At 42.4% G+C, this 18,416-nt stretch overlaps 1 protein-coding gene across 1 annotated transcript in view; it reads right to left on the bottom strand.

Annotated features, from left to right (window-relative positions):
• The window catches only part of ADGRA2 (adhesion G protein-coupled receptor A2), a 61,245-nt gene that overhangs the window by 26,787 nt on the left and 16,042 nt on the right, over positions 1-18,416 (bottom strand). The window contains exon 2 of the mRNA XM_031950686.1: positions 8,849-8,920. Coding sequence (XP_031806546.1) covers positions 8,849-8,920 — 72 coding nt within the window. The remainder of the gene's footprint in view (positions 1-8,848; positions 8,921-18,416) is intronic.

The following is an 18,416-nucleotide window of genomic DNA, read 5'->3' as shown; positions in this document are numbered from 1 at the left end:
GGAGATTGCTCCAATTCACCTAGAGAAGTGATGAGGGACTAAGGTTGTAACTATGGGAGGACAGAGAATAAATCTAATTTGAGAGATGCTCCAGAGGTAGAAATAACAGAATTTGGCAATTGTTTGGATATTTGAGATTAAAGAGACTTAAGGATGATGAATACAACAGTTATGAACCTGAGAGAATAGAAAGATAGTAGTATCTTTGTTAGAAACAGGGGAAGGGAATGATGGAAACAAAGGTAATGGGTTCAGTACTGGACATGCTAAGTCTGAGATATCTCTGAGAATTCTAGTTTGAAAGGTCCAATAAGCAATCAGAACTTCAGGTTTGAAGAGAGACTGGAAAGTCCAATAAGCAATCAGGACTGCAGATTTAAAGGGAGACTGGAGCTAGAAATAAAAATCTGTGAGTGATCTGCGTAGATATAAAAATTAGATCCATGAGAACTGATGAGTTTACAAACAGAGAAAGAATGTATCGTTAAGGTTTCTGAATTTGTTTTTAATAGCACAGACCAAGAGTCGTTAGTCAATAAATATTTATTAAGAAACTACTAGGTGCCAGGCACTGTGCTAAGTGCTGGAGATAAAAATAATAAAAATAAAAGATAATCCCTGCTCTCAAGGACCTTTACAATCTAATGGGATAAGACCATACATAAAAGAAAGCTGAAAAGGCATGTGTGGGCCACCAAGGAGAGTAGCTAATGGTAAATTTTAAAATCCTTAAATGGTAAGTTTAAATCTTTTAAAGGAGATAAGCTGTCATTTTGCAGCCGGTATTAGTGGTCTTGATTTTTGGAATCCAAGGCTTTACACTTGGTTGCTTCTACCTTAGTGACATCCTTATTATATACCTCCTTCTCTCCTCTGTATTTTCCTGGTGCAAACCCTCATTACCTGGACTATTGCATTAGCCTGTTGGTGGGTCTCCCTACTTCAAGTTTCTCCTCAGTCCAGAGTTCATCGACCATTCTGTTGTCAAACTGGTCTTCTGAAGTACAGATCTGACTATGTCATCCCCTCCTCACCTCCTTTTAGTAAATGTCAGTGGCTTTTTGTTACCTCTAGGACCAAACAGAAAAAATCCTCTTTGGGGCTTTTTAAAGCCCTTTATAGCCTGACCCCTTCCTACCCTTCCAGCCTTCCTATACCTTATGTACTCTATAAGCCACCTCCATTGGCTCCCTGCTGCCCTCATAAGATATTCCAGCTTCTAGCTGTGGATCTTTTCACTCCTTGTCTTCCATACCTAAGATTTTCTCCCACATTATCTGTCCCCAGTTTCCTTTGGGTCTCAGCTAAAATCCCACCTTCAGTAAAGAAGCCTTTCCTGATCCTCTTAATGAGATTGTCCCCAATTAATTCTGTATATATATTGTTTGAATGTTGCCTTTCTCCTATTAGGCTGTGAAATCCTGAGGGACAGACCAGCAACAAACAAGCAGCAGATGCTTGATAAATGCTTGTTGAGCTGGCTTTCTTTGACAATGCAGGAAGAGAGGAAGGTCATACACAGAGCCAAGCTAGCTCAGAGAGAGATCACTTCAGGATAAAGGGGGCTGATGGAATGTTCAGTGTGTCCCCCATGCCTTGGCAGACAACAGACAGAATGGAAAACTGCCTGCCTAATGACCCACTATCACACTCCAAGCAGGTTCTGGGCACTGCCCTCTCAGAGTCTCCAGGGAATCCTCATGGCCAGGCAGGGGTTAATGAAATCTGCTCTCTCCTGGTGAGGGGGGAGAGGAAGCTGGGGTCAGTAGGGGGAGGCCCTGTTCCTACCAGAGGCTTGTTTTGCAGAGTTGCACAGTTACTGAACAGAAATAGCTGGAGAGAGCAATAAAATACCCCACCCAGCCCTTTCCATCAGCAGGGCACTCACATAGCCCACCACCACTCCGATGCCCCCCCTTCTGGGACCCAGCCCTTTCCCTCTGGCCTCAGTATTAATCCTGAAACCCAAGCAGATACGAGGGAGGGGGGCAGGAAGAAGCCACCGGCCATCAAAGGGAAGGAGTCAAGGAGAAGCTCTCGGCAGAGAGACAGACCTGGGGATGCTCACACATGTGTGCTGGACCAGATGGCTCACATACAGTCGTGCCCACAGATCCTGGGCACGCCCGCTGCCCTTGGAGTTAGATCCCCCATCTCTCCAAGGAGCAGCCTGGTTGTCTTCCTCCCTCCTCCATTCCCACTCCAACATTCCCTGGGGCCCAGGCATTTGCCCCCTGAACCAGTTGTGCAGTCTCAGACTTTGGAAGGGCCTGGCCTCCCACCCCTCTGTAAGGGGTGGGGGGTGGGGGGGAGGACTGGCAGAGGGAAACACATTCCTCATTGTGTCACTTCCCTTCATGGGCTGCCAAGGGGCTGGGGCTGAGGCCGCAGCCCCTTCCCCCTCCGCCCCCCACCCCTTCCCTCTCTGCTAGCCAGTGTTTATTCCCATTTCCTCCCCCAGCCCCCACCCTGCCTGCCCAACTGATGCTTTGCAGATGGGGGCTGAGTTGCGCCTGGGCTGCCCCTCTGCTCAGTCCCCAGTGCCTCTTCCTGCCTTTGGTTTCCTGCATGCAGCCTTTAGACATTTTGGGGCCTCTTGGAGCCCAGGGGCCTGGGCTGGGAAGCCTCAAATTCAGGGAGTGGCAGTGGGACCAGCCCCTTTCTTCTGACTTCTGACCAGTGGAGGCCAGGGGCTGGAAACAGGCTGGGTCCATGGTGCCTGTGAGAGCTGCTGCTAGCACCCAGATAACTGTCTGGATCCCACCTGGCTAGGACACAGCTAAGCGGTCAGATGGACCCTCCCAGTTTAAGTAGGGGACAGTTTATCATTCCTTCTCTGAGGAACAGAGGGAATCTATCTCCTAGACTCATAAAAGATCAGAGCTGCAAGGGATTCTAGTAGATATCATTTAGTTTAAACCTGAAGCCCATGGAAAAATTCAGGATGTCTGTGAATTTTCATGAAGGAAAAAAAAAAATTACCTCTGTAATTCGACATGATGGTTTTCCTTTGTAATCTTAGGCCTTTCGTTTTAAGAACATTATTCTGAGAAAAGGTCCGGAAGTTCACCAAACAGGTCCATGACACAGAAAAAGGTGAGGAACCCCTAATCTAAATCAATCCCTTCATTTTACTTCAGTACAGGGAGTGGAAGTAATTTACTCAAAGTCACACAATTATTTAGTGACACAGCCAGGCTCTCAGTTTCCAGGATTTCCTCCCTTCCCTCTGCTCCTCTCACCCCCACATGCATAGGGCCTCTTCTGTAACCCAGAGAAGGTGGAATGTGTCAATCAAGCTCTTGGGGAGTCTTAGGAGGTACAGACTCCCTCACTTATTAACTGGGACATCAGCTTTACAAAGGGAGCCCTAAGCCACAGGCAGGAGAGCGACTCCAGCTCTCTGACATTCTACTCTCTGCTTGTCAGCTCATGAAGGGGGGCTGGGTGGAGTGGCCCCGAGCTGGCTCCCTCTAGCCCCCACAGACCTCCCTGCCTGGGAGTCTGGAAACCAAATTACAGGGTCTGAGGCCACAGAACAGGCCTGTAGGACTTCCAGGGTTAATTAGAATATGGAGCCTGGCTGCCAACCCCTAGGTACCCACGTTCTGTATGTCTGGAAACAAATCGAGGAGGGAAGGGGATCTCTGGGGGGCACGCGGGGAAGCCAAGTGTCCTGGCCCCTCCTCATCCGCAGGGTCCCTGTCCAGAATTTCTGTCCTTCCAATCCTGGGACATCTTGCCTCAGTTTTCCCTCCTGGCTCCAAAGGAGAGCGGCCCCTTTAGCTTCTTCACAAGAGGTTTGGTGGCAGCTTCTCTCCCAAATTCCTCCCTAGTTAATACGGGGGTGGAGGAAGGAGGGGAGGGAAAATCGACAGAAGCATCCTCACGTCCCTGCCCCCACCCACGGGCTAATAGAAACCACCTGGATTGTGAGGAACACTCTCTCTCCCGCTTCCTTCGCCGCCGATTCTGTTTCTAATGAGTGCCCCAGCACCAGCCGCATACCAGCCCTCAGGGCTCATTAATCTCATTAGGCAGCTACAAATCATTATGGGGCCCACCGCGTTACCTTCCCCTAGCCCTTTCCTCCAGCTCAGACACACGTGTCTGTTTGCCTGCATATAGGAACATGCTTGCCAAGGCGCAGAGGGAAAAGAGTGCTTCTCCCCGCTGTGGTCCGAGGGACCCTCCCCGGCCTGGTCGGGCGCCGTCCGATCTGGAAGGGATAAGGCCATTTTGTCCAACTTTCTCATATCCCACTGAAAAAATCCCAGAGAGAAGTGACTTCCTCATTACACAGCTAGTAAGCGTCAGAGGCAGGATCTGGATCCATCTTCCTAACTCCTAAATTCAGCGAGTCACATACTCTGTCTATTCCCGGGAGCACGGTATAGTGAAAAAAATACTGCTGAAATCTGCTCCCCGATTTTCTGCTTTACTGCTTTCGTGACATCGGACATTTGACTTGTTTCCCTTCTCCCAGCCTCAGTTTTCTTCCCTGTAAATGAAGAAATTGGGGCAGTAAAGTCCTTTCCTGCTACAAATTCTCTTATCATTCTCCAGTTCGCTTCTGGCATAGGGAATCACCATTAGGGAGAGTGTGTGGGTGGGTGTAAAGGAACAGAGAAAAGAATTTTCAGTCTAGCAACAATATTAATTTCATTTGAAAACTGCCTGAGACGAGACTGGGGGAGACTAGACGGGGTAGGTGGATGTAAGTAGGGCGCATTCCAGGGGAGCAGAGGAAAGAGCAGCCTTTTTTTGCACATAGGCAGGCTGAGAGCCCTTCTGGGTGGTGGGTGCCAGAAGCTGGATTTGAATCGCCCCTCCTCTTGAATGTTTGAGCTCTGACCCAGGGCTCCCCAGATGAGACTTTCTGGCCAGAGATCAACTAAGCACCCCTCCCCTTTTCATATTTTTCCAGTCTCTGTGGTTCCCATCCAAAATCAAAGCCTTAGCCAACAACATCATGTAAAAGAAGTCTTCTTAAGACCATGGGGGTATTTTCCCCTCTCCTTGCAGAGCACAGACTTCTGGAGATCATCAGGGACATTTTTCCTGTCTTAACACTCTCACCTTCTCTCCTACACTCATACAAATGTGGGCTACCCTCCTTTTCCAGCACAGACCAGGACTTGTACAGCTACATAGGTGGCTTGAGGGAGTCCCAGGGGACCAGAATAAAGGAGCAGAATTTGGTCTGTGATAGTCAGAGAAGTATACCAGTAAGGGGCATGCTGTAGTGGGAATATTGTTAGACTTGTCGTTAAAAGACCTGGATTTGAATGGAAACTCTGACACTTCCTATCCTTATGTCCTGGATCGGTTAAACCTCAGTTTCCCCATCTGTAAAATGAGGAAATTAGAGCTAGGTCATCTCTAAGGTCTTCCCTAGTCTAATAGCCCATCAATACAGTAATTCATTAGCTCATTAGAGAGCTGATGGCTCTTTAATAAAGCAGCAGACAATTTGGGAAAGAGAGTCCAGGTTTCAGGAGGCACTTCTGAAGTTCGGAGGCAGCGACCTAGATTCCTAACTGCTTGCGTAGAGAGAATAAAGCTCCTTGGTCAGCTTTTGGCAGTCAGAGATTGTTTTAAAATCTCTGCTTTTGTGTCTTCTCGTTTTCTCTGTCAAATTATTTTAGGCTTATCATAGTACAAGTCTTAGAGCATGTACCAGTTCATGCATACACAATATATACACACATCCTTACTGCAAATACACTGAATGGATGCCCCACTCCAGTACAACATAAATACATCCACTGTTTGTATATTCACACACACTACTGAATAGTCAGACATATACATACTCTTACTGTCTTCTGATCTACAAACAGCCTTGTTCCTGGCTCCCAGTCAGATTTCAGACTTTTTTTTCCCACTTAGTCCCTTTCTCTCTCTCCCAATCCAATCATCCTTGTGTTCCAGATGTCAAGGATCCCAGTAAGATCTGATCTTTTTCTCCTGAATCCACCAGGACCTGAGCAGAGATATTTCTAAGGAAGGATTCATTTGATGTTCTGCAAAGGAGTGATGGGGTAGAGAAAAGGTAAGGGAAGTGAGAAGTTTTAAGATGAAAGGGATTATTATCTCCTGGTATTTGTTTCAATAGAGCAACAATCAAAGGAATCTGAATTAAAAGCCATCCCAATAAAGATGTTAAAGATCATCTTTATGGTCGTTGTTTAATAGTCTTTCAGTTGTATTTGACTTTTTGTGGCACCATTTGTGGGTTTTGTTTTGTTTTTTTATTTTTGCCAAATATCCTGGAGTGTTTTGCCATTTCCTTTTCCAGTTCATTTTATAAATGAGGAAACTGAGGCAATTATTGTTAAGTGATTTGCCCCGCTAATAAATGTTCTAGGCTAGATTTGAACTCACAAAGATGGCTCTTTCTGAATCCGAGCCCAGTGTACTATCCACTGTACCATCTAGCTGCCCTAAATCATCTTTATATCTCAGTAAATATTTGTTGAATTTATTTTACTCTCAAACCCTTATTTTATAGATGAACACCTAAGGCCAAGGGAGGTGAAATATCTTCATCACATAACCAGATTTCTTAAAGCCAAGTCCACTGCTCTTTCCAAAATCTATAAGCATTAATTCAACTCAAAGAAACATTTATTTATAGAGTGTCTATTGTGTTTCAGGCATTGTCTAAGTGATGGGGATACAAGGATTAAAATGTCCTGCTTTCAAGAAAGTAACCATCTAGAAAGTGATAATACAAGAGGGAGTAATTGGGACCAAAAAAAGATCAGATAAAAGTATACAAGGATTATTTGAAACAAGACAACACTGATCAGGGGGTTTGGGGGAAATGAGGATGGTACCTGAAATGAAACTCGAGGATTCTGATAGATGGGGATGAAAAAGGAGTATGAATTCCAAGTATGAGACTGGGGGTCAGGGGGTCGGGACAGCTTGTGCAAATGTACAAAGACAAGAGATGGAATGCTGAGGTCAGGGAACAGCTGGAAGTCCAAGTTGGTTGGAACAGATAATTCTTAGAAGGGAGGAATTTGAAATAAGACTGGAAAGGCAGGTTATAATCAGATTGTATATTAAAGCATAAAAAGTAATTCTTTTGTTCTCCTTGTGTTTCCTTAACAAATTTCCAGCAATAAATAAATCTTTTCCTATCTTCCCTCCCTCTACCCTTTAAATCATCTGACTTAGGAAATATCTTTAATACTTCTAAAGACAGGATTTTCATTGTGGGATCATTCTCCCTCTACCCATGAAAATTGCAGCCCTGACTAAGCCTTGGTAGAAAGTCTTCTTGACCTGTACTGGGCAAAAAATATCCTTAGAATCCTTCTCTTCCTTTAAGACTCGATTTAGGCACCACCTTCTATAGGATGCCTTTCCTAATCCCCCCAATTGCTAATGCTATCCTTTCTTAACAACCTTTTTAGTCATATTCAACTCTTGGTGATCCCATTTGGGATTTTCTTGGCAATGACTCTAGAGTGGTTTGCCATTTTCTTTTCTACCTCATTTTGCAGATGAGGAAACCGAGGTAAATAGAATTAAATGGCTTCTCCAAGAGCACACAGCTAAGTGTCTGAGGTCACATTTGACTTCAGGAAGATGAGAGTTCCTGACTCCATCCTTGGTACTCTATACACCTCGCCATGGAGCTGCCTTTGTCTTTAGTTACCAAGCTGTTTATTATCATTATATTGATCCTGTTTATTTACATATGTACTTTTTGCCTCCCCTAGTAGAATGTTCTTTGCATTTGTAGCCCCACCACACTTTGTGGGTGCTTGATAAATGCTTGTTGTTTGATTGATTCATTTCTAGCCAGCCAGAGGGATGAATCTCTCTATACCTAGGATATTTATTGAGTCACTAGAGTTGTGACTTGGTGAGTGGGGCTGTGCCTCAGGGCACCTTCATGGACCGGGAAGCAGGCTTTCTTCCTATAACCATGGCAGGGTCTCTGAGTTATATCCTAGCTTCCATATAGGATCTCACAACTGAGTGTGGAGGGGTCATGAAATTATGATTTGTTATCAATAAGTGTTTGATTTTATGCCTATTTTATATATCTATGTACCTGGGGCCATATAAAAATTTCTTGGATGAATAAAAGGTCATGAGTGGAAAAAGTTTAAGAAGCCCTGAGTTAACTCTCATAGGCTACTTTCCAGGGTCCTGTCACTGTGGCCTCCCTCCCAAATGACCCTCAGTTGGTAAACCTCACCAACCCCTGTCAGGTAGGAGACAGGCTGTCCCCTCTCCCACCATAACTGCATCAGAGGTTGGCTTATCCTCTGTCCTGCCACTGTCTCCCACCATCCACAGACTTTTTTCCCCCAGATAAAAATATTCTAATTGCGGCTATGGACACTGCAATATCAGATCACTGAGTCAGTTGGGATTTGATACTGGGTTCCAAAGAATGTCCAGGAAGTACTCCAAGTTGCTCATGTCTGAAATAGCCAGCAACTAAGAGCTGATCAATCAATAAACATTTATTAAGTGCCTACTATGTACCAGGCATTATGCTAAGCAATGGTATACAACAAGAGGCAAAAGATTCCTCCCAAGAAATTTATAATCTAATGCAGAAGACAACATGCAAACAGACACATACAAAGCAAGCTGTCTACAGGAAAAATAGGAATTAATGGAGGGAAGGCACTGGAATTAAGAGGGACTGGAGATTTTATGTGGGACTTAAATGAAGCCAGAGAGATCAATAGTCAGACTTATACTATCATCTTCTAATATTTCACAGACTCCAGCAGCCCCTCCTTTACCATCTACATCATTGCCACTTGCCCCTACCCTGGAGGGAGAGGAAATTATAGTTGCCTCAGACACTTACAGTTTCTCCAACATGTGAAGTCCAGAGAAAGAGCCGTTCCGGAGCCCGGTGAGCTTGTTATTGCTTAGGAGCCTGTAATGGGTGAAAACAGAATTCCTGTTACTGGGAGCAAAACAGCACAGGTAAACCACCTTGATTCAGTTTCCTAGTGTACTTGCTAGAAGGGGTCAATGGTAAAATTCAAGGGAATTCTTTAGCCAGACTTCCCAAAGAGACTCTAACAGAGGGAAGGAAGCAAGACAGGGAGAATGGGGTCTGGGTTCCTTTGGACTCCCAAAACGGGAGAGGAAGGATTATTTGTTCAGGGACCTCCCAACAGTGTCCCCTCCAATCCTCTGCCAGAGTTTGGGTCCCTTACTCAAAGGAGGTGGGAGTTTCAGTCGCATGTTTGTATATCCTTTCACCCCCATCCCAAGCCCAACTTCAGTTGAGGATGAAAAGCTGTCTCCAAGGGTCAGCTGATGGACTGAAGGCTCTGGGAGCAGCTCTACCTCTAAGCCATGAATCTTTCTCAGATTTCTTTGGTTTGCTTTTTTCCTCAGTCAAGGAGGAGGGGGCCGACCACTATTTAGATGGCACTCCCGTCATAATGCTTTTTCTTCCTCATCCTCTCCACTACCCCCTTTTCAGCCAGACCCTCAAAAGCTTCAAGTGGAAAGGCGCCGGGTTCATGAGCAGCACAGTCAGGGGCCCAGCTGAGGGGTTCAGTCACTCCCAGCTAATTGCTCATTAAAGATCTTTAATGAGTTTCTTGGTATCCATCCCTTACCCGGGGCAGGTCGCCTTTCTTGAGGCCTGGGGAGAGATAGGTCAGAGAAGGGAAAGGTTGGGATCCTGAGTCTCCCTTTTAGGAAGAGATTGGGATAGGACAGTCCTGGAGGAAACTTTAGGCTAGTCCCTTAATCTCAGAGATCATAGATTTAGAGCTTGAAAGGATTTTATAAATCACTTAGTAAAAAGTATATATTTTACAAATGGGGAAACTGAGGCCAGAAAATGTCATGTGACTTGTCCAACATCACATAGCTTATGAGTAGCTCATCCATGATTCCATTAAATGATAAGCTTTCCTGGATCTCATCTTCTCTATTTGTAAAATGGAGTTAGATGGTATAATCTTTAAAGTGCTTAACCTTTCTTTACTGCATCATGGACACCTTTGGCAGCCTGGTGAAGTCTGTGGATTCCTTTTGAGAATAATATTTTTAATTGCATTTAGATAAAATACTATATATAAGATTACAAAGGAGGGTAAGCTAGGCAGCTCAGTGAATAGAGCACCTGTCCTGAAGTCAGGAGAAACTGAGTTAAATCCAGCCTCAGACACAAACTAGCCGAGTGATTCTGGGCAAGTCACTTAACCCTGATAGTCTGTAAAAAGTCAATTTATTGACATGACTATCAAAATATTTTTTAAAATAGGTTCTTGAACTCCAGATGAATAACCCCTACTTTAAGGTCTCTTCCAGCAGAATGAAAATCTGGGTTCATATTAATTCACTGGAATTGAGTGTGTTGGGAAGTGGAAGGACCCAGGGAACAGGCTGTCCATCTCAGCCACCTATCTTCATTGGGTAGCTAAAGTTTGAAGAGGAGGGAGAATTTATTAGATTAGTGGAGAAGAAGAGATAACTCCTTTTCCTCTCAATCCCCTTTTTATGATGTTAGAGTGGGGGAGCAATATAAAATCCTAACAGAGCAATGGGGTGTGTGTGTGTGTTTATTCCCAAAGGGTTCTCCCAATCAATGAGTTAGCCATAAGACTGTGGTTAATAGAGTAAAGCCAATTCTTGGGGTCAGGAGGCTGGAGATAGGGAACAAAGGACATTGCATTCCTTTCCTTGGGGGGAATTGTAGGGAAACATGATAGGGAGGGGACTAGAACCCCAGATTTCAAATGAGGAGACAGAGCTATTTATTAGCCACGAGAACCTGGGCAAGTCAATTCTTTTTTTTCTGGGCTTGTTTCCTCCTCTATAGAATGAACCTCAGAGTAGGCTAGATGGTTTCTGAACTTCTTTCCAGCTTCCACATCTTAGCATCTAGAATGCTAGGAACCTACACTTCATCCTTTGGACAGGAGGACCCCGACGCTTGCCATTTTATGCTAGATCTATTCTATTTCTTTCTTCTCAGTTCTCTGTCTACAAGGTGTGGTGAGAGTTGTTAGTTCTTGGAATCTAGCACAGTTGCTAGTTTAGGACAATTAGAATTAATGACGGAAGGGGGTGTGTGACTAAATCAAAAATAGGCTACTGGAGTAGGGTTATAATGGACTCCACCCAACCTATTAAGCGGAATTTGTCCCGGCCTGGCCTTGGGAACTAAGTTTTCTCATCTGGAGCTAGCTGTTCCATCCCTAACAATACTGACTGACTCCTCTAGGGTAGCCTTCTGTGTGGGCAAGTCAGCTGCTGACCACATTTCTAGCTTTGCTAACCCACCTGGAACTGGACCCTTGGAAGATTAGAATAGTAAAGTTGCTGGTCAGAATGTGTTTTTTAATGACTGTAAAAAAAGAAATACCTTAGCTCACTCCCCAAAGCAAGGGTCAAAGGGTGACAAATGGCTTTCTCTTTATCCTCCAGTCATTAATGTCAATGAGTCAAGACTATTACTCTCCATTCCACTGACATTACCAGTACTTGAATATCAGTAAGGCTATGTCTAGGGCTGTGCCAGTCCTATGTTTGATAATAGTCACAATTAAATTTTTTTTTGCCATTTAATCTACATTATCAACATTTTTCTCCATCTCTTTCATAAGTTGAGAAACCCACAAAATAACAAAGCAAGGATTGATTTGTAGTATTCCCTGATGTCTAAGTTAAAAATGCTTTTATTCGAAAATTTTAACAACTAGCTCAACAAGCACATGGGAGATGATCCCAGAACATCCCTGATTCCAATTACAACAAAATCAAGAATTTAAACAAATATCTATTTACAGCTAAGAGGGACTTTACAGAGCATCTTTGTTCAACTTCCTCATTTTCTGAAGAAAGAAATTGAGTCCCAATGCCACAAAATGTCAGAGATGGTATCTGAGGTTTTAGGATCCCAAAACAATCGATCATTCCATTGTACCAAGAAGGTCTCTCCATCTAGAATCAGGGGTCCTCAAACTACGGCCCTCAGGCCAGATGCAGCAGCTGAGGACATTTATCCCCCTCATCCAAGGCTATGAAGTTTCTTTATTTAAAGACCCACAAAACAAAGTTTTTGTTTTTACTATAGTCCAACCCTCCAACAATCTGAGGGACAGTGAACTGGCCCTCTATTTAAAAAGTTTGAGGACCCCTGATAGATGATTCAAGCCCTGGAATCTGCCATCTTTGCTTTAGTGATTTGGGTATTTCCAAAAGTAGGGTTTTGTCCTATATGACTATGAAAGTTAGTCATATAACTTTGTTTTGTGATCAGCACATAGTAAATGTTAGTTACAAGCAGTCGTTGGACGAATGGTGGAAAGGATCGTTCTTTATAGAGATTGTTAGGATCTGGGATTATGGGAATGGGTAGGGAACCCACCTATATTTCCTCATTTTTTGAGGAAAAACCTCAACTTTTGGATATACCTGTCCCAAAGATTCAGAATAGTAGAACCAGGTCTTCTCTTCATTTTACAAAGGAGAAAACTGAAATCTAGAGAAGGAAAAAGGACTTGTTAAAGGCAGATCTGGGTCTAGAATCTCTTGCTTCTTATTCCACTGCTTTTTCTATGAAAGTAAAAGTAAATGAATACTTTTTTCTCTGGGGATGCCTCATGGGGCTAGGGGGAGACTGGCAAACACATAAAACTCTTTAGCAGAGTAAGAGAGAGGGAGGGAAAGAAGGCGGGAAGGAGCCACAACCCCAGCCCTTATTCCACTCTTCCTGGACACTGTGCCAACCTCTGCCCAGGCTTTACATCCCTCCAGACACCACCTCAGCCTGGCACAACAGCCTTTCCAACCACACCAGGGACTCAAGGGGCCAGGTGGGTTTCCCTTCTCAACCACTTCAGCTCTGCCCTGCAGCGCCCTGACTCTTCCAGAATAAACAATTTAAGGGTTCTCTTTCCCCAAAACCCCTGCTTTATCCCACACTGCCTCCCACCATACCCAGCCCAAGTCCTTCCCAGACAGAGGGAGCCAAATGTTGGTGTCCTGGGCACTGAATCCTAGAATCAAGGGGAGGAGACATGGGCAGAGACCATCATGAAAGTCTGGAATCCTGTTCCAGTTACTTGTTTCAATCAGAGAGGAAGAAGGAACAAACTTAGTTACCACTAATGAGATTAGAGATCTAAGCAGCAAGGGGCTGGCGTTTTGTTTTGATTCTTTTTAACCAAGAGAGAAATTTGTTAGATTCCTTCCCCAGAGCTGGGTAGCACAGTAGCTAGAGCATGGGGCTGGAATTTGGAAGTTCTAAATTCAAATCCAGCCTTTCTACAAAAGTTACTTAACTTATGACTACGTTTCACATCTATAAAATGAGAATTTTCTCATCTATGTGATCCTTTGCAAGTTACTTAACCTATATGACTACCTCAATTTCTCATCTATAAAATGAGAATTTTCTCATCTATAAAATGAGAGTTTTGTTTTGGTTCTTTTCCTCCCCAGGGTTGTTAAGAGGGTCAAATGAAATAATAGTTGTAAAGTGCTAGTATAGTGCCTGGCATATAGTAGGTGCTTAGTAACTGTTTGCTTCCTTTCTTTCTTCTAAGAAGGAAATAATAAAATAGTAATTGTGAGTATGGTGCTTAGAAACTGCAAACTTCCTTCCTTTCTTCTAAGAAGGAAATAATAAAATAATAATTGTGAGTATGTAGTAGGCACTGTATAAATGTTAGCAATTATAAGCTACTCATCCCTCATCAGAGAGAACATTTTTTCAATCATGAAAACATCACAAAATAGGAGAAACAGAGATAATCTCTTTCTGGATGCAGATTAGCTTTAGTTTTCTTAGCTATAAAATGGGGAAATTTTTATCTATATCAATGACCACCAAGGACTGTTACAAAGACCAAATCAGGCACAAACAATACGTGTGACACTAAATATCACCAGTTTCTCATGCTTTTGGCTAAGGGGTCTACTCAGCTTTGAGTATCTAGGGACGAGAGCACAGGATGTTAGAATTAAGTTCCCTGAGAGCAGGTAGTTATACTTTTCCATTTGTATCCCCTTCATTTAGCCCAGTGCTTTGTATATAGTAAGCACTTAATAAATGCTTCATTTATTCATTTAATATGTACTTCTGCATTGGGTATGTTCCTGTAAAAGACTTATGATCAAATATAATTATGATAACATCTATAAAAGCCCTCAGCACAGTGCCTGCCACATGGTAGATGCTTAATTAATGTCTATTCAGTTGGCTGATGTTGGACAAAAAGAGAACATTTCATGGACTGAAACGGTCACTGAGTATACTTATGTGGATTCACAGAGACGGTCTGCACAGAGTCATGATCTAAGTTACCCAACCTTGGTCACTTAGAGGAGTCAATGATACATTTAGAAATCGCATCCAGGTCATTAGCTTCAGACTGGAGTTTTTCCCATTTAAAAACGATGTTTCCCAGTCCTTCCTCAGCCACAGTGTTTGAATTTTACCACTGGCAGATAATTCATTGGAGTTAATGAGCATCCTCTTTGAAGATACAAATCCACCAGAGAATGTAATCTCATTCACACTTTTTTTGGTGATGAATTTGCTTAGATATTTTCACCTTCAATTCCTATCTGATGCCAGGGCATGTTAACAATGGGAGTTTTGTTGTGGGAACGTTGAAGAGTAAGAAGAGAAAAAGGGGAATTTTTGAGTAGCTGAGTATTTCTCTTCATTGAAGGCTGAATTGTTCTTCATGTCTTTGGTTAGATTCAACCACTCATAACTTCATCTTCTTGGAGCTCATTTTTTCATCTCTGCATAGTTAGTACATAAGCAATGGAGGTAAACAGAGCTCAACAAATCATTTACAAACTTTCTTGGACTTGTCTAGACCTCATGTAAGTGCTTCATAGACTTCTTTTTTCCTTAACTATTTTTTTGCTATTTTATGTGGTGAGACTGCTTAAAGACATCTAGATTGCCCCTCTGTTGTGTTTTGCAGCTAAGATACTACTCCAAAACTGGGATAACTTCTTGTCATCATTTCTCTGCTTAGCAAGAAGATTGTATAAATAGGATATGAGGCAATGAACTGAATAGGAATGTCTTGACTTAGATCAGAGATAAATTATATTTGGAAAATTACACAATATTTTCAATAATACCAAATTTCTCATTGTTACAAAAGTTCATCTCTTTAAGACCAATATTTATGTAACCTAAAAAAAAATACAAATGACCAGAAATGAGTGGGATTATCATGTAATAAGAAAGGAAAGCAACAGATGGCTAACCCCAAGTAATGCCTTTTTATTTTTGATTTGGAGTAGATTTCGTCCCTAAGGTTCCTTCTTGTTCTAAAACCTTAGTTTTATCATTAAGAAGAAAGTTACCCATTTTTGAACACGGGATATATCCTCCATGACAGATTTATGGGAAAACAAAGACAACAATTTACTCAGGATGAATTTGATCTGTATAGATGCTTATGAGATCATGAATCTTGCAGAATATAACTGATTTGGCTTTTCACCTACTTGGCTCATCTCTCTTATATGCATGAGTATGTGTAGTTATTGACCACCCAAATATAATCAGCGGTATTTTTATATTTTCCATTTTAAAGGAAGCCACCAATAACTGTACTTTTCTTTTTAAATGGATCTTCCTAAGTTAATTTCCTTAGGGATAAAATCATACCAATTCTAAGGGTCATTTTTGGTCTTCCATCATCCTCCTAAGAGATTTACGTAAGAGAGGTGACAGGAGATATTTGATTGAATATTTTCACTGAAGTTCTCCCATATCAAAAAATGTCTCTTCATGACATGGAGATGATTTGGGTTCTCAAAAGCTGCCTGCCAGCTCCAGAAGACTCTGCCAGATTAGAAAGGCTCAAGAATAGGTCTGACAATGGACTGTATGTCTGCTGTCTGACAGCCTCATTTACCTTCAGAGGACTGATCGCTCTCTGATGAATATTTTTTTTTTTAAATTTAATAGCCTTTAATTTACAGGATATATACATGGGTAACTTTACAGCATTAACAATTGCCAAACCTCTTGTTCCAATTTTTCACCTCTTACCCCCCCCACCCCCTCCCCTAAATGGCAGGATGACCAGTAGATGTTAAATATATTAAAATATAACTTAGATACACAATAAGTATACATGACCAAAACATTATTTTGCTGTACAAAAAGAATCAGACTCTGAATTATTGTACAATTAGCTTGTGAAGGAAATCAAAGATGCAGGTGGGCATAACTATAGGGACTGGGAATTCAATGTAATGGTTTTTAGTCATCTCCCAGAGTTCTTTTTCTGGGTATACCTAGTTCAGTTCATTACTGCTCCATTAGAAATGATTTGGTTGATCTCGTTGCTGAGGATGGCCTGATCTATCAGGACTGGTCATCTCTGATGAATATTTTTGACTACAACTCATGATAGCTAACTGGTGCTGTGGATAGGGCACAGGGTCTGGAGTCAGGAAGATGAATTCAGATCTGATCTCAGACACTTAACTAGTTGTGAGACCCTAGGCAAGTCACTTTCCCTAATCTGAAAAATGATAGCACCTGCCTTTCAGGGTTGTTATGAGGATACAATGAAATAATAATTGTAAAATGAAAACTGCAAATTAAAATTGCAAAATGGCATAAATAATAATTGCATATTGTCTGGCACCTAGTAAGTGCTATATAAATGTTTATTATTACTATTATTCTTATGATCTGTGTTAATGGAGGGAGGATCTATCAGAGAAGAAATAATGGGTATACCAAAGTATAAGGCAAAGTTGCTGGTGGGCAAGGAGGAGAGTCCAGACACATTGGTGCCTTTCAAACTGGATGTATTATGATGTAGGGGAGAAGATACTCTTGAAATGAAGAGGCCTGGGCTCAGATTCCACTTAATCTAGTTATTATTTGGGTGATTCAGGGGAAATCATTTAACTTTTCCAAGTCTGCTTCCCAGTCTGTTGTTGCTGTTCATTCATTTTCAATCATGTCTGACTCTGTGACCTCCCTTTTTTGGCAAAGATTCTGGGGGGATGGCCATTTCCTTCTCTGGCTCATTTTACAGATGAGGAAACCGAGGCAAACAGGATTATGTGATTTGCCCAGGATCACAAAGCTAGTAAGTGTCTGAGGCCACATTTGAACTCAGGAACATTAATCAGCCTTCCTGAATTCAGGTCCAAAGCTCCATCCACTGAGTCACCTATGGGAATAATGATGATTTCCCCACTTTCTTATATGGCTGTGAGGAAAGTATTTTGCCAAACTTTAAGTGATCCAAAAAAAAAAAGAATTATCATTTCATTACGTGTCTTTAGAGACATGTAGTTCTTGCCTCCCCAACTAGACTGTAAAACTCTCAGAGGACCAGAATCTAAGTCATGTTGACTTGTATTATTATATTATTGAATAAAGTGATAGATCAACAAGTATTTATGGATTGAACGAATGGGTGTCCAGGCAAGATTGGGTTTTAGAGAGAAGGGAGAACATGGAAGTGGGACAGGTCAAGAAAAAAGGGTGATTTGAAAGCAAAACCTGACTGACTCCTTGGTTGCTTATGGTTCTCATCAATCTCAAAGGCCTTATCTCTCCATCACTCCCCACCACTATCTCCATTAATGGAAGGATTCTAGGAAAGAAGACCATCCCCTAGTGAGCTTCACAGTCTGGCAGCAACAGCAGTCTCATCCCAGGCATTAACTTGCAGCTGTTGATCCCCCACTGGGTGGATAAGCCATGAAGCTAAAAAAGGGGGGTAGGGAGAGATGCTTGCCAGACTTCTCTTGGAAAGGGCATGGTGAGCCGGTGAAGTCTTGGTGAGAGGAATCACCTATCTGGGGCAGACACCCCAGAATGAATGTATGGGAAAATCTCCTAAGGTCCTGATAACTTCTACCTGCCCCTAAATCTTTTAAAGAATAATGACAATTTAACTGTAACCCTATAAACATATAGTTCTAAGGGGAGGTGGTGACTCAGATCAAGAGGAAGATTTAAGGTCTGCTTCCTTCAGTGGGAACCATGGATGGACCCTTTAATAAAGTGCCATTGACTCAGAAAAAAAGAATAATCATGATGATGATGATAAATAGCATTTAAATAGTGCTTTGAAGTTTGAAAAGTGTTTTATAAATATGATCTCATTTTATGATAACAACTCTGGGAGATAGGTGCTCTTATGAACCTCATTTTACAGAAACTGAGGCAGCTAGAGCCACGTGGTTGGTAAGTCTCTGAGGATGGATGTGAAATCTAGTTTTCCTGAGTCTAGGTCTAGCCCTCTAACTACTGTGTCATCTCACAGCTGCTACTGCCACAACCACCATGGATTTCCCTAATGCTTTATGAATTAGAGGGATTTGAAAAACATACATTCTCAAGTCTCATAGTAAACCTATAAGGTAGATAAATCATGGGAATATTATCCTTATCTAGG

Source organism: Sarcophilus harrisii, chromosome 2 (genome assembly GCF_902635505.1).
Source record: "Sarcophilus harrisii chromosome 2, mSarHar1.11, whole genome shotgun sequence".
NCBI lineage: Eukaryota > Metazoa > Chordata > Mammalia > Dasyuromorphia > Dasyuridae > Sarcophilus > Sarcophilus harrisii.
Note: the sequence above shows the minus strand (reverse complement) of the source record. Positions and strands in the feature narration are given on the sequence as shown.